We start from the raw sequence: 21,730 nt of genomic DNA on the forward strand, positions 1-21,730 counted from the left end.
GTAGCAGAAAGGGACAGACAGACGGCGGAAGAAGGAGGAGGGATGAGTAGCGGAGGAGGAGGATGATGTCAAGTTGAGTGAGGATCGAGTGTGGGAGAGATCCGAGGTCAATGGGCAGAGGTCAGGACGCGCCGGGAACGATTCGCATTTTGACCACGCGGCGAATGGGCTGCATCGGACTTGGGACGGCGGCGATCAGTAGCCGGGGCAGAAAAATGGCGTGGCGACATGACCTGCAGCGGAGAGAAGAGCGATGGGCGTGGGGGGAGTATGCGTAGCGGGTATTCGTGCGAGAGGAAATGGACTCGGGAGTAGAGTCGTGGTTATCGTGGCCGTGTGTGGGTTGAGTGGTTCATTTCGGGCGAGGGTTTCTGCTTCTATCGAGGACGGGGGAAGGGGGGGGGGATGAATGTCGTGCCGGCGGAATCAGTCCGTAGAAGGGCCGTGGGGAGAAAAGGATGCATCGCGTGAGGTGTGACGGGGTGAGAATTCAAAAGAGAGTGCGTTTGTCTGTGGAGATGCCGATGGGAGAATGAGCTTGTTCCCCGCCTTTTCTTGGTTATCTAATTGCTGAGTCTTCGTAGCTGCGTCTCTCTCTCTTTCTCGCACACTCTCACAGGTTCGCATCAAGTATCCATACGCAGCAAGGTACGGTGAGGTTTGCAACGTATGGTCGCAGGAGACAGGTTTCCCCTCACTCCGCATTGCTTCCGCCCGTTCGATGTGCCAAGGTGGATACGAAGCATCCGCAAGTGCGCAGTACTCCGTAAAGTTGTTGAAGAAGCGGAGATATGCGGGATTGTTTTTTTGCTCAATTTTCATATGATTTTTCTGCTCATCATTAGCCTTTTGATTAGCGCTCCGGCGGCTTGGAACATGGGAAGAAAGTGCTTAGACTCCGCATCCGCCGCACATGGTGGCTGTCATTTATCGGATGATGATGCATTTCAGATGTACCGTGACACAAGATGCAAAGAAAAGATGAAGAAAGAGAAATCTTCAACGGGCGGAGACTCCGCATTCCCTGTCGTTCCTCGAATAGTGGAGACCACCCGGACCCGGAGATGCTCCGCTAGACTCCGCACCTCCCTCCGACCCCCCTGTCTCCCGCGGGAGCCACAAACGTCATGCCTTCCCACCAATCAGACCTCGCCTCGGTCAAGCCTCTGGAAGAAAAAAGTGGTGATGAGCTTCAGGGCCGTCCAACAAAAGTCTGGAGAACTGGGCTGGATCATGGATGGCTGGGTTGGTCTCATCCCGAATCTGGGGAAAGACCACGCCCCGGGCCTGGCTGACGGTGGCTACGCCGCACATGCGCATGGAGCTCGGCTCGGGGATGGTGAGGCGCTCAATCTAGTTTCGACCTCGTGAGATGGATGCCGTGGTGCGAATAGCGTCAACCCATCCTTCCCATCCCTACTTTTTCCTTATTTCCCTTGATCTATCTATACGGACTCTCCGTACACAACAAGTTTCACCGGCGGAGTCTCCTGTTGACGCCTCGTGCCGCCATCTTCAGAATGATCAGAATGGGTTCCAGCTACGCCTTGGCACGAGTCGAGGACGCCATCACCAGACCTGTAGAAGGCTTAGTGAAGCCTTTGGTTCTCCATCAATCCATAGCTTGAGATTCCATCTCCATGCTCGTCTCCAAAGTCTTGATGGTCCAGCTGGGAAACCCTCCAAAACGAGATTCAAGAGACCAATCCTGTCGCTCCATGTCATCCCCACAATCATTTCTCATACCTGCTCCGTACCGGTAGACTGACAGACTGATCCTCCGCTTCTCCACAAATTGCCCATGGAGTTGGGAAAAACAACGTGATTCGACACATCTTCCCCTCCCCCTAACCACCACAGAGTCACCAACTAACCTCCACCCTACTGAGGACCGGGGAGGGAATGGCTCATCACCAAAATCAGATGCTTGGCACAGCAACAAACCACCCCATGTCAACCGAGACTGACATACTTTCAACATGCTGCAAAATCCTTCCCTCACCTCACCATCATGACCACACACGAAAATCAACGTAATCACGCCAAACCAATCTCGTCCAGGACCCCCTCCCCTCCCCTCCCCGAACTTATTCCCCAAGGGGAACCGCAACTAATTACTAGAGCGCACGGTTCAAGCGCAGGGCGTCTTGTCACTTAACTTTTAGCTCTGATTTTTATTTTATTTTCCAACCTCTCACCTCACCTTTTTTTCTCACTACCGCGTCCATTGTTCACTGTTGCGCTACAAACACTTTCTAATGTTACTTTGACTACGACCCTTCTTGTTGTACCCGAAGCTGTCAAATTGATTCGGGTTCTTCCACCCTTGGAGGGATATAAGACGCCCCGAATGCCCTCCTCAACTTAATTCACCTCCCTCCTTCAGGCGTCCGACTTTCGCGCATCCCCGAGCCTCACCCGCCTCCCTCAATCCTCCTCCTCATCATCTCATACATCTCATCCAATCTTTCATCCGTCATATCTCCAGCATCATAAATCTTGATACCCCGTACATACAATTATCAACTTCAAAATGGCCGACCCAAAGGTCTCCTCCCCCGTCCCAGAGGACAAGGAAACAGGCATCCACCACCACACCTCAATCACAGACGACACCAACACCGCAACCCCCAACAACCACGATGCCGCGCACCCAGAAGACCTCGCCGCGGAGGCAGCCCAAGCCGCCTCCGCAGAACACAAAATGTCCCTCCTCGAAGCCATCCGCACCTACCCAAAAGCAATCGGCTGGTCCGTCCTCCTCTCCTCCACCCTCATCATGGAGGGCTACGACCTCGCCCTCCTCAGCAACCTCTACTCCTCGGCCGTCTTCCAGCGCAAGTACGGCACCTTTGTCGAGGCCCAGAACAAGCACGTCATCTCCGCCGCCTGGCAGTCCGGCCTCAGCAACGGCGCCCGCGCCGGCGAGATTTTCGGGCTTGTGATTGCCGGCTGGACGGCGGATCGGTACGGGTATCGGGTCACGACCATGGGGTTCTTGGTGTTGATGATTGCGTTCATCTTTGTGCTGTTCTTTGCGCCGAATGTGCAGATCTTGGTGCTTGGGGAGGTTCTCTGCGGTAATGCCCCGACTTTCCATCCTGGCTTCGAGTATCGCTGCTAACGTCTTGCAGGAATCCCTTGGGGTGCTTTCCAGAGTGTCACGCCAGCATATGCCTCCGAGGTCGCTCCCGTCGTTCTCAGGCCGTATCTCACCACCTTCATCAACATGTGCTGGGTAGGTCACTCTTCACAAGGACGAGAAGGCAAACTACAAGACGTTGCAGACTAACAAAATCCAGGTCATCGGACAATTCTTCTCCGCGGCCGTCAACAAGGGTTCCTACCACCACCAGGACGAATGGGCCTACAGAATCCCCTTTGGAGTCCAATGGGTCTGGCCCATCCCCATCCTCATCGGCCTCTTCTTCGCCCCTGAGTAAGTTTCAACCCCAGATTCCATACTTATTTCCCCCCCCCCTCAAGAAGCCATTCTCTGCCGTGCTTTGACTGACAACAGCAGATCCCCCTGGTGGTACGTCCGCCACAACGACAAACCAGCCGCCAAACGCGCCCTCCTCCGCCTCACCTCCCGCAACCAACCAAACTTCAACCCAGACGAGACGATCGCCATGATAGAACACACAAACGAGCTCGAGAAGCGCGCAAAGGAGGGCGTGACCTACGCAGACTGCTTCAAGGGCGTCGACCTCCGCCGCACCGAAATCGTCGTCGGCATCTGGCTCGTCCAGACCCTCGGCGGGCAGAACCTCATGGGCTACTTTGCCTACTTCTTGACGCAGGCCGGCATGGACCCCGGAAACTCCTTCTCCCTGTCAATGGGCCAGTACGCCCTCGGCATGGTCGGCACCGCGGGCTCCTGGTTCCTCATGTCCCGCATCGGCCGGCGCACGATCCACTTCTCCGGCCTCTGCGCGCAATTCTGCCTTCTGCTGATCGTCGGCTGCCTCTCCTTCTCCGACAGCAACGCCTCCGTCTGGGCCATCGGCGCCATGCTCATCGTCTTCACGTTCGTCTACGACTTCACCGTCGGTCCCGTGACCTACTCCCTCGTCTCGGAGCTCTCCTCCACGCGTCTCAAGAACAAGACCATCGTCCTCGCGCGCGCGGGCTACAACGCCAGCAACATCTTTGTGAACGTCATGACGAATTACCAGCTCTCGTCGACGGCGTGGAACTGGGGCGCGCGCACGGCTCTGTTTTGGGCGGGCACGTGTCTGCTCTCGTCCGTGTGGGTGTATTTCCGCGTGCCGGAGCCAAAGGGGAGGACGTACGCCGAGCTGGACCTGTTGTTCGAGCACAAGGTTTCGGCGAGGAAGTTTGCCGAGACGAAGATTGATCCGTACTCGCATGAGCTCAACAGCGAGAAGAAGTTGGCCGAGGAGCATTAGGTCCTGTGTTTGTCATGCCCCTGATGGGAGATAAAAAGAGACAAGGAAAGGACGTGTCGAGGAGCGGGCCTTGAGGATGTTGGATACCCCTATGTTTGGAGTTATTGTTCTACCAGATACACTACTAGCGTAATCTCATGCATAATGAACAGGTCTTAACCTCACTCCGCCATCTCTGAACCCGCATTCCTTTCTCCTCCCAAGTGCTATACGCTGCATATCCATGGTATCAAAACGTAACTCACGTCGGCCGACGCGCCAACGTCCCCGCAATCGCCATACTCGGCACAGCCTGCTGAATATGCTTCTCCAACAAGTCATCGTAAATCGAATTGCCCCCCGGCAACCTCGTAATAAGCCGCCGCATATACTCCAAATCATCCTCCGGCCCACTGCCCGTCCCGCCCATCCGGCCGCCCCTCGGACTGGACGGCTTCGTAATCGGCACCCTCGCGAGCACATCCACCGCCGCGCTCGCGATGTCAAACAACTTCTCCGTCAACCCGACCCCGTGCACCTTGATACTGTCCACGGGTAAATCCCGCGTCGAGAGCACGAGGTCCTTGGCCACCTCGAGAGGGTAGTGATACGTCATGCTCGGCGAGTGAACAGACTCTTCAGCAAGGTACCCGAACCGCAGACGCAGCTGCCAGAGAATGATCCGCAACCACAGCTGCGTCACCCTCAGATTCGCCTTTTGCGTGTCCTTGAGGTCCGAAGTCGACCGCAGCGCCGCATTCACCGCCGTCTCGATGTACGTCAACGCCGCGTTCGACGGCGGCGTCGCCACCTTTTCCATATTCAACAGCGCGATAAACGACGTGTCCAGCGGACTGAACAACGCCGCCAAACTCCAAAACCCCGAAAGGCTCGGGTCGTCGGTGCCAAGGGTAGGCGATTCGGCCGTGATCTGCAGCGTCACGGGCCGCCGGTACCGGATCCCGTGCGACCGCTCCGACACCAACAGAACCCAGAACAAGCGGTCCGCCAGCACCGCCGCCGCCGGACTCGCCGACGCCTCGGGTGTGTTCATCCGCAGCAGCAAGAACAGCGTCGTCGCCTCTCTCAGAAACAAGAAAGCCTGGCTGTGGTGAAAGAGCGCAGAGTGGCACGCGTACAGGAAAAACGTGAGCAGGCACTGCTCAAACGTCGGATTCGACCTTCTCGCGAAATTCCGATGCGCCGCGAGCGCCTCCTCGAACAACATCCGCCCATGCAGCGCATTCTTCTCCGGAATCAGGCCCTGGATCCACAGACTCTCCGGCTCCTCCACCTGAAGCAGCACCAACGCGCACACAGCCGTCAGAAGACAATGCGCCTCCATCCCGACCTCACTCGGCCCGGCAACGACCTTCATCTGCGCAACGTACTCGGGCGTCAAGATGGGAATGGTAGGGTGCAACCGCGCAAAGAAGCGATCGACGCAGTAATCCATGACCCGCGCCGGAAGAAGATCGGCCATGCGCTGGACAGCTTCGCGGGGAATGTGTCCAAAGGCCTGGGAGCCGTCCGAGACCCAGGCAAGGGAGACGGGGCCGGGCAGGCCGAGGCACTGGTCGCCCAGGCCGGCGTCGACGCAGCGCTTGCAGGGGCGGTATTCGTTGCATGCGCGGCGGAGGTTTTTGCAGCGGGCGCAGGCGCGGGAGACTTGGGCTCTTTTGGGGCGGGAGCCGCCGGATGATGAGGATTTGCGGCCGGTTGTTGATGACGGTCCGCCATTGTAGCCACCGCCGGAAGACGATTCTTGGGCGTCCTCGCTGTGGTCGTGGCGTTTGCCGAGGTGAGAGCTGCTGGCTGGGGATATGTTGGAGGGACTAGCTGCTGGGGGGGACACCATCGTCTTTTCCATTGCGAAGCCTCATGGTGTACCAGGTCGTTTTGAGTGCGCGGGTGAGAGTGAGATTGAACGTCTGATCTGATTGTGTTTGTTCGTTGATGTTGCGCTGTTTAGGTTTTGGTGTCTACCTTGAATGAGAGAGGTTGGACGTGAGTGAGTGTGACCCCAACCACGTTACCACGCAATGGAAATGAGTGACGGGAGTTGGAGGACAACGCGTGCCGAGAAAATCAATGACTGGACGCATGGAAGAGAAGGAAATGTCCCCGTTCTGCCCGGTGCCGGTGCGCGCAGTGACTTCCATTTCCCCAGTGAGTCACGTGTTACCCCGCTAACCCCCGTCCTAGACGCCCGGGGGAAGATTCAGGCCCAGTAATTGGCACGTTTGGTAATGGGACGATGGGACATGGGACGCTGTATTTGTATTGCCGCTCCAGAAGGATTCGTCCATCACCAACGCAATGCAACTGTGCACCAACACGCCAGACGGCCAGACCAATACTCCCATTGATCATGATGCAAACATCCATGATGCAAACATCCATGGTATTTATCCCTGACCATTCGTCTAAGAGGCCGCTGATCTGTACATCCTTTCGAAAACCCCGTATCTATGTAGTGTATGAACCCAATGCCCAACGCCTTGCTATGCACCCCAGACTTGCTGTATATCCATCCCCCACCAAAGATGAAAATCTTCATTTTTGTCGCATGTTCTTGGGCTTACGCTTCTTGAACACTACCGCCGGCGCCGCGGACTCCGTGGATTCCGCAGCCTCATCCTCCTTCTTGACGCCGTCCTCTCCCAAGGCCGGCACGTCCAAGCCCTTCCCAGCCTCGTCCTCCACCGGCTCACTCTTAACAGCCGGCGCATCAGACGTAGCTCCCGCCGCATCCTCCCCCTCACCCTCCTGCTTCACCTCAGTCTTGACATCCACCTCAGCCTTGTTCACCTCTTCCTCCTTCTTCACAGCCCTCATCAGCGTATTCCCACTCAACAACGCATCAAGATCCTCGTCGTCAGCCGGCATCGTCCTCGTGCTCCCCCACTTCTTAGGCCTCTTAAACAACCCCCTCACAGCCTCCTCCTCCTCCCTCTCCTCCTCCGTCTGCTCCCGCTTCCTCACCCCAACAGCCTTAGCCTCAATAGGCTTGTTCCTCTCCCTCGCCGCCTCCTCGTCGTCGACAACCTTTGTCGCAGTGACCGTCCACTCCCCCGCCATCGCCATATCGCCCCGAAACTCCGTCGGTATCGAAACGCCCATTTCGGCGAGCTGTTCCATCTGCTGTTTCCGCTGCGCCTCCGCCGACGGCGGCCCGCCGCTGCTGCTCGAACCACCGGGTCTTGAAAAGGATGATGATGATGATGGCGTGCCGGACGATATCCCCTTCAACCTCTCCACCTCGCGCTTCGCCCTGTCCTTTTCACGCTCTTCTTGTTCATGGCCGCGGTGAAGGTCGCGCAGGAACCGCTTGAGCGCGCCCTGGTGCTTGCCCGTCGCCTCGTGATTCTGTCGCTCGAGCTTCGTGTCGCGGACAAAGATGCTGCAGTGCTTGCACCAGTACTTTGGTGTCGATTTCCAGTATTCTGACATGGCTGTATGGCCGCGTTGCGTACGTGTCAGATGTACGTGCGTACGTGTGCAGGTCGAGGTAAGGTAGAGAGAGATGTTGGTCGAAAGAGATGGCTGGGTGTTCGTGTGTTGTCAGAGCGAAAGAAGGTTGGCCGAGATGTCACGGCACGATGCGCATGCCAGAAATTTGGAGGTTCGGCCCAGATGTCTGCGCTGAGGTCCGTGCAGCACTTATCTTATCTCCAGTCACATCCCTGCAGGTGGAATGTCACTCCCTGCGGTGCGCAGCGACATCGGATGCCATGTTCGCCAGTCACTGATCACGAAGTCATTTCAAACTGTTACAGCTGAAGATGTGCTGGTATTGCTCTAGTGGCGGAGTTAGGAACTTGTCACAGCCCCTTCCAACTATCTAGCTACCTATTTGCAAACCTGCAAACCCATCCATCCTCTGCTCTTGTACAAAGTCCGTTTCCTGGTCATCATCATGGAATTAAAATGCCGATTTCTTGGCAGGGTATTGAGAAGCAAAAATGCCAATTAAGCCTTTGTGAACCAATTCAAGTCCACCCACACATTCCGAGTCAAGCGACCTAGATAAGGCAGACGACTGCCATCAGAGTGGCAACGAGAGCGACAAACGAAGCCGGAGCCAGGTTCTGGCCAGCAGCAACGGGGGGAGCCGCCGGTGTGGTCGTGGTCGCAGGCGTGGTAGCCGTGGTGCCAGGGGTGGTCACGACCGCCGTGCTGTTGACGGGCGTCGACGGGACCGAGGGAACCGGAACGGGCACCTTCGTGGTGGGGACCGGCGGGACGACCGGCGCGGTGGTTGCAGGAGGGGCAACAGGGGTTCCCGGGGGAGTGTAGGGGGGCTGGCTGGCGGGAGCAGAGGGCGTCACAGTGACAGGAGGCAGCTCGCCGCAGGGGGTGGTGTGGCCCTGAACCTGGCCATCGCCGATTTGGCAGAGAGGGACGGGGATCGTGGTCGGGACAACCTGAGGCTGACCGTCGCCGATAACCGTGACGAGAGTGGTCACCACCATGGTGGTACCAACAACCTGTCCAGAGGGAACGGGAGCATCGGCGCCGCAGGGGAGAGCCGAGAGGTGAATGGGAGAACACTGCTCAGCCCAGTGACGGTCGTACAAGTTGTAGAAGTCACCAGAGAGGCATCTGTAGAAGGTGGTGGAGCCTCCGAGGGCAAGGGAGCCGTTGGAGCAGACGGAGAAGCCAGAGGTGTAGATGGCGCCAGCTTGAGCGGGACCGTCAAACTGGAATTGGTAGTTGGCGACGATAGAGCCAGTGCGGCCCTGGGAATCGGTCAGGACACCGTCCTTGAGGGTGAGGTCCAAAGAACCAGTTCCAGTGCAGGAGCCACGCTTCTGTTGCGTTTGTCAGTATAAAATCTCTTTTTTTTTTTCGGAGGCTGGTAGGCTTACATCGAGGCTTCGCTTTCCGAGCTCGACAACGGTCAGACCGAAGTTGCCAGTGTAGCTTGTGGAGCAGCCGGCGGGGGGGCTCGCAGATGGCTTGAGAGCAGCCTGCGGCATGGCCACGGCCAAGGTAGCCAAAGCGGCGGGGATGATCGCGAAGGAGCGCATCTTGTTGGCTAGAGATGTATGTATTAGCAAGACTGATTCATTTTCGCTCAAGTTGAGGATTCTGAGTTTTCATATAGTGTGCCGATCCTCCGGAAATGTAGGCAAGATCGTGCAGGACCAGCGAGATCATGAAGTACAAACCACTTCACGAGTCACCAGACAGCTCAGGAGGGACAGAAAAGTCGACGGGAGCTCTGACTAAACCCAGAAATCAAGCAATGAAAATACCCGGGCCAACAACGCGGGCATATTCATGGTTTGATGCCACAAGCCCATGACGTCGCCCGCCGTGATGGAAGAAGAAGGATGAGCGATGTAGCAAGCTCATAGATCGCCAAAATAGAGCCAACGAAACCGCGAGACGCGCTCCATGAGAGGAATCGGAGTCCCATCTCGCTGACAGCAGAGGGGTCGCAATAGAGATCAGCTTACCTGAATCGAAGTTCTTGTGGTTCCTAAGGAGGCGGTGAAGGTTGTTGTGGCAGGTAGTTTGTTGGCAAAGCAATGTAGCTCAGGTGAGATGTTGATGTGGTGGTGAGAAGAATTTCCAACAACCAAGTTGATTTATTTTTGCCCAAAGGTGAAGTGGTGAAGGGTAGTCCAGCAAAAGCTCCTGACCCGCTTTGTCCAACAATGCCCTCGTTCAAGAATCACACAAAAAAGGCGGGTACTGCCTGTGTTGGTGCCTCGTGGAAGCACGGGAAGCGTGAGATCGGAAGAGAGCCGAGGAAGGAAGAGAGCTTTGTTTTCGAATGGTACCTCTGGCACAATGCTGTGTGAGGTGATGGTCGTCTGTTGTTCCTTTGCCGTTGCCACGCGCGATGCGTATGAGTGAGTGTCGAAGGGTCGGTAGAAAGAAATAAGGTGTTGGAATAGGTTCAGTGAAATAAACGTGGCAGGCTTCCTTGGTGGAGGGCAACCCTATGAGCGAGAGTATGGGCAGGGATGGCGAAGTTGTGCTGAAGAGAGGGAGACCGAGGAGGAGGGAGGGTTGGGGTCCGGTGGTTCATATACAAAGAAAGGGAGGGTAGACTTGTGAGTAAGGCCTGGTGGGTTGGCTGGTAGGGGAGGAAGATAAGCTTCAGCCGTGGGTATTGCGCGTCTTTGACATCCAGAATGTGGATTTGATGGAGCAAATACCTTGAGCTAAGGAACTTGCAGTAGCGTGTGTATACGTGGTGTAAGTAGCCATGTGTGTTTGTGAAGGTTGGTATTAGTTGTGATCTGATATGCAGAGAGGCATGCGGCTACTTGCAAACAGCACTTGGAACAAAGCAAATCTGCATGTACATTCCAGGCTTATTACTCTGTACATCAGACCAACAACAACAACAACATCACAGCCACCTCATCCACACTTTCACTACATAGCAGCGGTTGAATATTGATTTGCGAGTGTGGATGGGTGGGTGGATGACTGATGGTTGTTGATGTAAACATAGTGGCCCAGGGGTGGTTGGGGAGGTCGCCTCTGGTAGCAGGGCTGGGCTGGAGGCACACCTCAACCAGGACCAGGGTCAGTGCCACAAGCTCAATTGCACTGTCCCGATGCAAAGCCCATGGATGATTTTGCTGGGCCTGGTGATGTCAGAGATAGAACACAGCTTTTCCTCCGTCGAGTCATGGTGAGAGTGCTGTAGTTTCCCCCAAGCAGAGCGATTCGGACGAACCGGGCACGCAAAACAGAGGGGGCTGCTTGTTTTGCTATTTTTGCAACTACTTTATCCTGTACTCGGAGCAACCAAATATGTGATTCGACGAGGCAACAACAAGGGGCCTGGCCTGTAAGACGTCGTAAACAGCAGAAGAATTGATGAATGAGAAACCGAAGATAGACTGCTGGATTAACTGCGACCACCGGCCTGTCTTGTGCTGAGACAGAAGGCTTGCGCAGCCGACCGCTTGGGGGAAATTTCCTAGAAGCTGGAGGGCCTGTCTCGAATGCGGTGTGGCTTCTGCTGATCAGGTACCACGGCCAAAATGACCAATGAGTGCTGGTGAGGAGCGAAATGCGTGGAATGTTGGACTTGTCGGGCTTGTTTAGTGAGATGTTTGGGCTCCAGAAGCAGACAGCGATTCTGCGTGGTTGTGGATATGAGAATGGCATCGGTCGATTTTCAGCGGTGCTGGGCACACGGCAGCGGGGACGGGGAGGTCGGCACTGCACTGTGTTCCTGGCCTTGGCCTGTTCTTTAGGCTGTCTTGACTTGCCGTGCCGTGGTGCTGGATGTGGACCTTGACCTGCGGTGAGGGGTCGTCGGAAGAGGGGGTGAGCCGGGGTGTGACCCGATCGATTACCGAGAGGGGGTTGAGGCGGAGGTCATGTTGATGTGGAAGTCGGGATTGGTGGAAGACGTGGATATGTGGTGCGGCATCCAAAGATACAGTGAGCTCGCGAGACATGGTGATTTCTCCCCGTTGAGAACTTGAGCATGGAGAATCAGACATGATTGGTGACTTCGGGGATGGGAATGCGTCCCTGGCCTGGGAGAAGAAAAGGGGGTCATGAGTTCCTCAGGCACGGATTGGCTGCGAACAGTTCGACAGATGCAAAGATGTCTTGATCCCTTGCCTTGGACTGGAGCCTCCTCGTTGTTAGTCGACGGACAAGAGTCCAGAACAGTGTCACTCTGGTACACTTTTTTCTCCGTTTCTTTTTGGCGCTTGTCTGGTGCAGAACACCAAGAAAGAAGTTGGTGTCGTCAAGAGGGGGAAGGATCTCCCAGGATGTTCGTTGTCTGGGTAAACATGTGGTCCTGCCAGCCCAATCCCAACCTGCCAGAGCGTATCTTTGAGCTGTGTACGGATATGCGAATCCTCTCCGTACATGTGTGCATGTGTTCTGCGTACTTCGGACGGATGAAGGAGACCAAGTGGCCGTGGTCATCCATCTCCATGACTCCAAGTTGAGATTGGTGCACCGTAGTACTCTGTCTCTCATCCATACCAGCCACAGCCCTGATCCAGATCCCTTCATCTCGACAGCGTGCGACCTCATCCGACCTTCTTCTCCGGCGGCATAAATTTGCCGAAAACAGGAATCCTGAGTTCGACTCTGGGGAATCCAATGTCATTTGGTCAATCCCCCGTTGTTGCGTTTCAGCCAACCCGGTCGCCATGATATCATGGCACGAACATCGACGAATATCATCATCTGTTAAGCCCTGCAGCCGTCCTATCACTGCGTCGTCACCGGGTCGGAGTGGGTGGACCGGAGACCTTGGATGTCGGCTCGAGGGGGTTTGAGGTTTTTCCTAGCACCTGGCCTTTCCGTCCATCCTCCGATGGTTGAAAACGACCGAAAAAGGAAGCCCCCCAGCGACTATCCCACCCATCTTTTCCCTTGTGGCGTCTTGAAGACCCACGGCACCCGCAGCCAAGCGCCGCTCTACAGGGGACGACGGGCCCTGTCGCATGCGCTGTACCCGTCAAGCAGCTCGCTACGCACGCCAAGGCTAGGCGCCCTGCATTAGCACCGCTCGCCAGTGTCAGAGCCTGCGTCGATCCGCCCACCCCGAAGTCAGTGACACCTGTTGACTGGTCTGGCTTTAGGCCGTGCGGCCGAATCTAGGCCAACAAGTGGGTGAGAATAGCACCAGAGGCCATTCAGTTGGTGGTGGTGTGTTCTGGTGAGTGGAGGAGAGAGGAGAGCCTGAGAGATACCGACTCGAAGCCGGCGCGAGTTCTTTGTTCGGTCCGGGATTCTCAGGCCAGCAACATTCCTCCTTACCCCTCCCTCCAACGGTGCCCTTCGACGCTCCAAGGCCGGAAACCGTCTCCGGAATGACGGACTTCAGCGCTACTCGGTTTGGGTCTAGGTAGCATGTGCTCTAGCCTCAAAGCTTTCGGTAGCTGTCGGAGCTCGCGGTTGGGGCGACGGGCGGGAGCTGCCCGCTAGAGGCAAGGCCACACAGTCTTAGGGTTGGGCATGCAGGGGACAGGGGAAAAGCTTGCGAAGCCTCTGGGCCTACTCGGAATCGTGCTGTGGGCGCGATTGTTGTTTGCCCTGGCTCGAGAGACATCGAAACGGAAAACTCTGAAGCAAGGGAGAGTGCCGGGACTGTGAAGAGATTTGACGATAGAATGAGGATGTACAAAACCATTGCCACTGTTCGATTGCAATGATTCAGGTCAATGTCCTTTTCTATGAACACAATGTTAAGAGGGATGCCGACTCAGCTGAAGCATGCTGGCACCCGTATCCCTCGCCCGTCGATATTGGTACGGCAATATTTCAAATCTGGCAGCAGCATGGCAGCTGTTGCCGCCGTCCGTCGGTGGCTCACGGTACCGAATCGTGGCTTGCGTTGCCTTGGCTGGCCGCCTTGTGTATCGCAGAAGCACCAGGTAGATTGTGCCGGGGAGATGATAGCATCACTTGATGCCGGAGTGCAGGGATGAACTGAGTAAGTTACGTGCGACGACCGTCGTTGTTTCGCTTGCTTGCTACTAGCCGCGCCAGGCTAGATGTGCGTCTCCGCGTGTAGGACTGGCTTGGCTGCGAACATTGATGTCGGCGTCCGATCCGGACTTTGAGTTTCTTTGTGCTGTCGGGTGGCTTCAAGCCTGCCTTAGCAAGTCGACGGACAGCGACAGACGTCGAAAGCCGTCTCTCGACCGGGTTGGTGAGTGCCACCGCTAGGTGTTGCTGGGCTGCCCCTCGTTCGCATAGCAGATGATGCGGTTTTTTCTACCGCCATCGACTCCGTTGCCAGGATCCCTAGTGTAAACTGTTGAGCTGACTGACGTTTGCTGAGCTGATGGACATCGGATTGTTGGAAGAATCAAGTTTGTCTGCAGTCGCGAGTGAATTGGGACGAATCTGTGCATGCACGCGGCTGAATTTGACTTCTCAGTCCGATTACTCTTTCCTTGGAAGGTCCCGCCTCGAGGGTTGGGAGGAAAGGCATGACGGGAGCGTCCAGCAATGCACCTTCCCCCTCTCCTCTGTGGAGGAAAAGAATTCCCCGGTGAAATGCCGGGGGCGGATAGCTGAGAGGCCCACAGCGGCACTGCGGCTCCCAATCGGCGGCCTTGGCCCACCAGAGTGGATGGCTTGGCTTGGCAACCTCCGACTTCACTTCAACTTTGTCAACCTCAGTCCTCGACTAATTGTTTCCCTGCTGGCATTCTCGGACGATCTACGGGGAAATCATTCAAGATGTATATGTTGGTTCGCGGGCGTACAGTGAGAAGTGCAGGTATACAGTGAAATATGATGTTGGACTCGTTGCCTAGTAAACAGATCAAGGTACGAGTAAACAACTAGCATTGGCTGGCTTAGATTCCTTACAATCAACATCAGTGCGACGATGGTTAAGGACTCGCAGACAAAGACACCACATGTCACGTATAAATGAAAATATCGTTATATCATGAAAAGCTTCCAGGATTGATGTATTGTTCTGTTAAGGTTGTAAATTCATGAGAGGTGTTGCTATAAAGGCAGGCGGATCAGAGTGGGTGACATGCTCATGACAGCCACCTTGCTGGTTTTATGGAATGTCCTGGCTTCGAGTTCATGGCAACTTCCGAATGCCATAAATGACTTATTCTGTTCTAATCGGAATGGGACACTTGTCGTTACCCCAGGTGCTAAATTTGATCACTGGTGCGCGCAGCAGCAACCAACAAATGTGTTGAAGAACAAACAGCATACGTAGGACTCGAGAATCACCTCGATGGGCTTTTGGAATGTTTCGCGATGAACGGATGGATAATTAAGTGAAGCCATCATTGCTATAATCTCCTGGTAACCGTGATTTGGCAACATAGTACGCTTAATGACGATAGTATGCCAGGAAAGCTGGTTGGATGGGATTGAAGGCGGCCAGTCAGTACAGGATGCTTGAAGCGACGAAGTGACAGGTAGCGAGGTCTATATGTGATGATTTTTGATGTCCCTCCAACAACAAGCACCGGGCCGTATGGTCGAGGGGTTCTTGGGCTGTAGAGGCCCCGGTTACATGGTGAAGACTCCCATCTATTTCGGGGTCCAAGTTCAACCCTCGATCGGTCCATTCTTTTTCTCTTTTTTCAATCTGATGATTATTCGGGTCGCCCACCCGTACTGATGAACAGATCAGGAAGAGCAATGGAAGTAAGTGGGCCAGTGAATTGATAAAACGTAGTTTTTGATAATATCATCTCGTCATATTATTTTGAATAAGACGATGTAACTCCCATTACATGCTTCTTTCCCCATACCAAATAGAATGACACCTGAGAAAAGATATCGGTCGGGCTAATATAGACGTGAACGTCTCAAATCTGCTCGGGTGGAAGGCACGCATGGTTGCCCCTCTAGCCTCCTCTTCTCTTCCTTCCACAAGTACGGCAGGTACACTTCACTTTTCCATAAAATATCCTCCACCCAAGCTTTTAATATCTTTTTTTGCTCCACCATCCTTTCGTCTTCTTTCCTATTACACCATCCCTTTGCCCTCGTTGGCCCAAGAACTTCACGATAGCATCAATTCACCAAAAGCCAAGCACCAATCATACGCACGCGCAACCATGGTAAAAAGCGGCAAAAGCGGTCCGAAGAAGATCCTCATGCAATGGGGCTTCGAATTCCCTCCCGGTCCGATCCTCTCTCATGATTCGACCGCCCACCTCGTGTTGACAGCAATTTTCGGAACCGAGCTGCCTTGGGACGAGAACGATATGGCCACCCTGAACAGAGAGGCTGGAGCCTGTCTCATTCGGGTGTTTAATACTCTTGTCGATCGCGCTGACCTCTTCGGTACCCTTCGCGGCCATCCCGCGTTCTACGCAATCGTGGCCACTGAACTCAACACCAGAGGCGAGCTTACCGGCGACGCTCTCAAAGCCCTCGACGAAGTCTACGTTCGCGCCCGTCGCAATCGACAGGCCCAGACCAACAGCGAGAACAATGTCACTGATCTCGCCGCCGCAGTCGATGCCTGGATTGCGATCAAGGACGCCTTCGCGGCTCTTCCGCCCCTGCAGACACTCTCTCTTACAGCCCGTCCCAACGATATGAGTGCTCTGACCGCCCAGCTCCAGGGCACCGACATCGTCGAACCGGGACAAAACATGCCCGCTTGGCCTCCCTCGCACTTCAGCCCTCACGAGATCGCGCTCCTCGCCAAGCCAGACCTTCGAGCTGTCCTCTTCGGCAAGACCCCTCAGAATCCCGGCGCATCTCCCCCGCTTCCCGACAAGACCGCCATGCCCCTTGAGACCCGCGCCTTCCTCTGCTCGCTTGCTCTTGCGAAGAACGAGCCCAACAGCAAATGGACTCTCGCTCTTGTCCCCATCGGACACTTCAAGGACAATATGGAGCGCCGTCAATGGTACAATCCCTCTGGGGGCCAGTCTAGCAACTGTTTCGCGGTCGAGAACTCTATGATCCAAGCCATCAATGCTTTCCGGGCTGGAAAGAACACCTACATCGCTCTTGCGACTCCCTGGTTTGGTCGTACCTGGGGTGCCATCCCTTCCGTCGACGATGTACCTGGCGCCCAGAGCCAGCAGAGTGTCTAGTCGGCACTCTGCCCTCGCCTCGGCTTCGCCATTGTGCTTCGTCAGTATGGCGACGGCGTCGAACTCATCATTTTCGACCCTATCGTCCGCTACCCCCACATCATGAACAACCCTCAGATCAAGGCGAGCCTCTCCAGCCTCTTTAGCTTCCGTCAGTCTATTCACGACAATACAGAGGCGGCCATCCAGAGAGCCGGAGGACGCCTGATCCGTGGATGGTATGGCGGCAAGTTGGAAGCGCCTCCCAACGGAGCTGACAGTGTTCAGTTGGCGAGTGAGTGGATTCGTCTGCTCGTTCTTGCCGATGTCGGTCAGGGCCCAGACCCGTTGGCCGTTGACGATGAGCAGTGGGCTCAGTGGGGCTTCGAGGAGGTGCAGATGTGAGGTACGAAGTCGATTCGATCCTTTGATTCATCATTCACCCCTTTCATTCGATATCTTGACCCTGACACTTGTGTTATCTGACAGTCTTTCGGCTCAAATTCGACCTCCTCGGCCTCGTGGCCATGAGGACCATTGACAAGTGTGTCTCCCGCTGGCTCAACATTCTAGGCCCATTCTAGGTCAGAGGAGTTGGCTGATCACTCCTATTGCCAAAGTGGAATGAGCACAGCAGGGTAATGCACGATGGGATAGGAGCGCCTTCCAGATGATGGCGGAGAACGAATAATGAGAATGGACAGTGGACAACGGACAACAGATGATTGGGGACGAATACTGGGTTGTGAAACGTCATCCTATTAGTCATTATAGATACCACGAGAAAAGTACTCAAAATGTGTTTCTCCTCATTTCCACTGCTCAGGTTATTTTCACTCTCTCAAGTGCCCGCACGTGGTAAAACTACTGAGCATATTACATACGTACTCCAGCGGGGGATCGTGATCGATACGCCCATGCTCAATGCCAGTGTCGTCACTAAGGTAGTTTACTTGGCAAGTGGCGTTCTTCGCTCAGGTAGACAGCAAGTTGGGGTCTTCCCAGATGCAGAGCCTCCATCGTCACCCAAGAGATGGAAACATCCGCCGACCAAAGCAGTAACATCGTTGTGGCCGGAGGAATCTATCTCATCATCGTCAGGGTAGACCCTGTCGGGCATGCGGAAGCTGTACGCCTACGTAAACGCTAGGTCTCTATAATCGACACCCCGCTAATCTGGGAAAGTCACGCAGAGAACATTGTCTTAGTCAATGTGGCATCTTCCGAGTGACAAGTTTTCATTAGTCGCCGCATGGTTAGATATGATTGAATCATCGTCATCTGGCAGAATGAGCTTGCCATGATAAAACGCTCCTTCCGCCAAAAGATTCTGAAGAAAGGGGGGGGGGGGCCGAATCAGGAAACAATTCCAGTCATTTGTAAGTCAAGTAAAGGGAGCCGAAGTGAGGTCTAACGGTACCTTGGATTGTAAGTCTGTCGGAGTATCTGGCGTTTCGTAGCGATGATTGTCTGAGCTGCCGTTTATCAGGCAAAGAACACACACAGCACATGTATGAAGGCGGTAGGAGCGAGATTTGGGAAGGTCTGCTGATGGATGAAATCGGATCTTGGAACCAGGGGAGAGAGGGGCGGAACCCTTGTCGAAAAAGACGTCCAATGCTCGAAAGAATCAGCCAAAATCCCAGAAGTTTCCGTCCAGAAAGCTGTGATTGAACGTTTCACGGCACAGTGACGGTGAAACAGGCTTGGGCCCATTTAAAATGGAGTCGAGTCTGAGAATGAAGCTTGACAGCATGCTCGGGATTGCTACATAAGATCCATATCCTGGCAGTTTTGAACGAGGTAGCCATAGATCAATAGCGATGTCCCCTCACATATACCGCTGGTTCATATCGCTAGTGAGGCAGAGATGGTTGCCACGGACGGACCACATGTAGCTACTCCCTCAAAAAGAAAGAGAAATGGCGAAAAAAGAATGGACCGATCAAGGAATCGAACTTGGACCCCGAAATAGATGGGAGTCTTCACCATGTAACCGGGGCCTCTACAGCCCTACCCCTCGACCAAGTGGCCCGGTGCTTGTTGTTGATGAATCAGGACGTGACTGTGAATATCAGGGCCACGGGGACGGGATTTCGGATGAAAAAATCAAGAAAAAGAGAAAAAGAATGGACCGATCGAGGCTCGAACTTGGACCCCGAAATAGATGGGAGTCTTCACCATGTAACCGGGGCCTCTACAGCCCTACCCCTCGACCAAGTGGTCCGGTATTTGTTGAGAGCTGAGCACGATTCACTCCTCATAAGGGTCGTGGGCGGTGATTGTGGAAGCTCTACCTGAGGCATCCCGGTTGACACTGTCTTGAGGCATCGTAGGAACCCGGTTGAGTGAATCACTCATTCACTGGTCCGACAGGTTTACCTTATTCACTAGTGTGTTGCTACCTACGTCCTCGAGACTCATCACACATGTAAAGTAGATGAAATGGCAGATTGAAATGCTCTGAATTGCTGAATTCGACTTGTGCTTTTTGTGACCAAAGACGCATGCATCTATGAAGAGTGATGGAGCTCTATCTGACCCCAATGCAAATCCTTTCTTCATTACGTCGTCCGCTATCCCCCACCACATCCAACGTATCCCAAACCTGTCGATTTACATAATGACCTCGTTTGAAACATCCTATAAGATTGTGAGCAATATGAAAATACCGATGGTAGTTGGGGTAGACTCACTCTCTTCAACTCCTTGAAGGGCAGGCACACACAGTTCTGGACCCGGACCTCATCACCGACACCACAGTCCTTTCCGAGAATGGTAATGCTCTGGACCTTGACGCCGTTCTTGATGATGCTCGTCGTGTGGCTGCCGACAGGGGTGGGGGTACCCTCGACACGGGCCCAAGCACCGACACGGCTGCCCCAGCCGATGATAGAGTAGAGGACGCACGAGTCGTGCTTGATCTCAGAGTCCTCGAGGACGACGGACTCCTTGATGCGGGCACCAGGGCCGACGTGGACGCGGGGTCCAATGGAGACGTTGGGGCCCAGCTTGGCGGTGGGGTCGACGGTGGCAGTCGGGTGGATGAAGACGGGAGGGATGATGTTAGCGCTGGGCTGGGCGAGCTCCTTGGAGCCGTTCTGCCAGGCCTTCTGCAGGTAGAGGGCGTTGGCAGGGACGGCTGAGCCAGCCGTCTTGATCTGGCGCCAGAAGTCCTTGGTCTCATACACGAAGAAGTGCTTGGTGTCGGCGAGGTCACCGAGGATATCCTGCTCGAGGCGGATGACCTCGTTCTTGCGCTCCTCGTCATCGTCGGTGATAATGAAGCTGTTCTCGAGGTTCTCGGAGCTCGGGTAGGAGACGAGGCGCGAGGGACGATCGGTACGGCGCTTGATGGCGGTCTTGATGGAGGGGAAGATGGCGTCGGTAGAGAAGAGGTAGACACCACAGTTGATCAGGTTGCTGATTTGCGACTCGGGCTTCTCGACGTAGTGGAGCACACGGCGGGTGTGGGCATCGCTGACGATGCAACCGAAGTTGGTGGCGGCTTCGTTAGAGACGCGCGTACCCAGAATGACGGCCTCGGCGTTCTTGTCGTGGAAGAGCTGGAGCATCTCGGGGAGAGGGAAGGAGCAGCAGACGTCGGCGTTCAGGACGAAGAGGCGCTCGGGGTGACCCTTGAGGATAGCATCGCGGAAGTGGTAGAGACCGCCTGCAGTGCCGAGAGCCTCATACTCGCGGAGGTACTTGATGGAGAGGTTGGGGAACTCGTGGGAGGCGTCCTTGATGAAGTCGCGGAAGACGGACTCGTCGTAGTAGCCGATGATGAGGACCTCGGTGATCTCCTTGCCGGGAACTCGCTCAATGGCAGCCAAGTTGTGCCAGATGATGGGGTGACCAGCGACTTCGAAGAGCGGCTTGGGAACGTCGAGGGAAAGTGGACGGAATCGAGTTCCTCTGGAGGGGCCTCCGACCTGAAGATTTGAAGGTTTTGGTTAGCTTGCGACCGTTTGCAGAGGACAATGAGCTTTGACGAGCTTTGTGAGGGAGGGGGGAGTAGCAAGGCGGGGTTTTGAGATTTTGGGGATGCACGCGCCGCACAATAAAGCAACGCGCAAAACACCATAAAACAGATGCTCTTACCAGAATGACAGCCTTGGTGGCACCCTCTCTGGGTGCCTTTCCACGGTAGGGGACTTGCAGCGACATGGTTCGAGTGGGAAGGGTATCTCAGGTTGTGGTGGTGAGAAAGGGAAGGGAAAGAAGGCTTAGATAGTGGTCGAGATACCCGGTACAAAGTCAGGTCGGGTAGCTGAGGTGCGGAATTGAAGACGCTATTTGCAACGTCACCGCTTCGTGAGTTTTAGAAGGGGGTACCCCTTAGAAAGTGTTCACCCAACCTTGTGAGGTCCCAAGAATAAATTCAGAGCAGGCAATGCATGTGTTGGCAGGGGTCTAACGATAGGAGGAGGGTCACCAGGTGGCTCGTGTCGTTTCTAGATGTGGCTGCGGGGGGCTTCTTGGTGTTATTGAGAGACTTTATCAGGCACCTATTTTACCTTGGTAGAGGTGTACCTGTTTACTGCTGAGGACCCTTTGCGGGGTGGACTGGATTCCCTTGCGTGGCAGGAAGGAGCCTCCCCTGAGGTGGTCTCCAGGCCATCGATAAGCAATCCTTCACTGTGACCTCCACCTCATGGAGGTGAGGTGGCCCAGGAACACATGCGACAAGCTCAACGTCTCATTCGTGTCCCTTTGTGAAGCCAGACATTTCTTTTTGTCGTTCACCCACCATTCAAGCCAGATATATAAAAGTGCTTCCAATGGACGACTCCAGAAGATTAGGCAGGCGGCGTC

General features: G+C 54.9%; 7 protein-coding genes across 7 annotated transcripts; 3 read left to right on the plus strand and 4 right to left on the minus strand.

Moving 5' to 3' along the window:
• Positions 1–876: 876 nt before the first annotated feature.
• Positions 877–2,496, plus strand: CLUP02_11350 (uncharacterized protein; the record flags this gene model as incomplete). Its single annotated transcript, XM_049290318.1, has 6 exons — positions 877–1,339; positions 1,473–1,604; positions 1,657–1,720; positions 1,808–1,861; positions 1,924–2,033; positions 2,387–2,496. The coding sequence occupies 6 exons, from the start codon at positions 877–879 to the stop codon at positions 2,494–2,496; spliced, it is 933 nt and encodes a 310-aa protein (XP_049147463.1).
• Positions 2,497–2,533: 37 nt separating this feature from the next.
• Positions 2,534–4,412, plus strand: CLUP02_11351 (sugar porter family MFS transporter; the record flags this gene model as incomplete). The annotated part of the gene is made up of 4 exons (XM_049290319.1): positions 2,534–3,080; positions 3,135–3,238; positions 3,303–3,439; positions 3,524–4,412. 4 exons carry the CDS (start codon positions 2,534–2,536, stop codon positions 4,410–4,412), a joined length of 1,677 nt encoding a protein of 558 aa, XP_049147464.1.
• A 241-nt stretch (positions 4,413–4,653) lies between these two features.
• On the minus strand, positions 4,654–6,261 carry CLUP02_11352 (uncharacterized protein; the record flags this gene model as incomplete). Its single annotated transcript, XM_049290320.1, has 1 exon — positions 4,654–6,261. The coding sequence occupies one exon, from the start codon at positions 6,259–6,261 to the stop codon at positions 4,654–4,656; it is 1,608 nt and encodes a 535-aa protein (XP_049147465.1).
• Positions 6,262–6,947: 686 nt separating this feature from the next.
• CLUP02_11353 (covalently-linked cell wall protein) lies at positions 6,948–9,816 on the minus strand (the record flags this gene model as incomplete). Its single annotated transcript, XM_049290321.1, has 8 exons — positions 6,948–7,937; positions 7,993–8,077; positions 8,169–8,181; positions 8,256–8,298; positions 8,432–9,205; positions 9,263–9,485; positions 9,574–9,622; positions 9,693–9,816. The coding sequence occupies 8 exons, from the start codon at positions 9,814–9,816 to the stop codon at positions 6,948–6,950; spliced, it is 2,301 nt and encodes a 766-aa protein (XP_049147466.1).
• Positions 9,817–11,464: 1,648 nt separating this feature from the next.
• Positions 11,465–11,827, minus strand: CLUP02_11354 (uncharacterized protein; the record flags this gene model as incomplete). The annotated part of the gene is made up of 1 exon (XM_049290322.1): positions 11,465–11,827. The coding sequence occupies one exon, from the start codon at positions 11,825–11,827 to the stop codon at positions 11,465–11,467; it is 363 nt and encodes a 120-aa protein (XP_049147467.1).
• A 4,113-nt stretch (positions 11,828–15,940) lies between these two features.
• CLUP02_11355 (uncharacterized protein) lies at positions 15,941–17,317 on the plus strand (the record flags this gene model as incomplete). The annotated part of the gene is made up of 2 exons (XM_049290323.1): positions 15,941–16,927; positions 16,979–17,317. 2 exons carry the CDS (start codon positions 15,941–15,943, stop codon positions 17,315–17,317), a joined length of 1,326 nt encoding a protein of 441 aa, XP_049147468.1.
• A 2,211-nt stretch (positions 17,318–19,528) lies between these two features.
• Positions 19,529–21,082, minus strand: CLUP02_11356 (nucleotidyl transferase; the record flags this gene model as incomplete). The annotated part of the gene is made up of 3 exons (XM_049290324.1): positions 19,529–19,555; positions 19,609–20,847; positions 21,017–21,082. 3 exons carry the CDS (start codon positions 21,080–21,082, stop codon positions 19,529–19,531), a joined length of 1,332 nt encoding a protein of 443 aa, XP_049147469.1.
• Between the last annotated feature and the right edge of the window lie 648 nt (positions 21,083–21,730).

Source organism: Colletotrichum lupini, chromosome 5 (genome assembly GCF_023278565.1).
Source record: "Colletotrichum lupini chromosome 5, complete sequence".
NCBI classification, from domain to species: Eukaryota; Fungi; Ascomycota; class Sordariomycetes; order Glomerellales; family Glomerellaceae; genus Colletotrichum; species Colletotrichum lupini.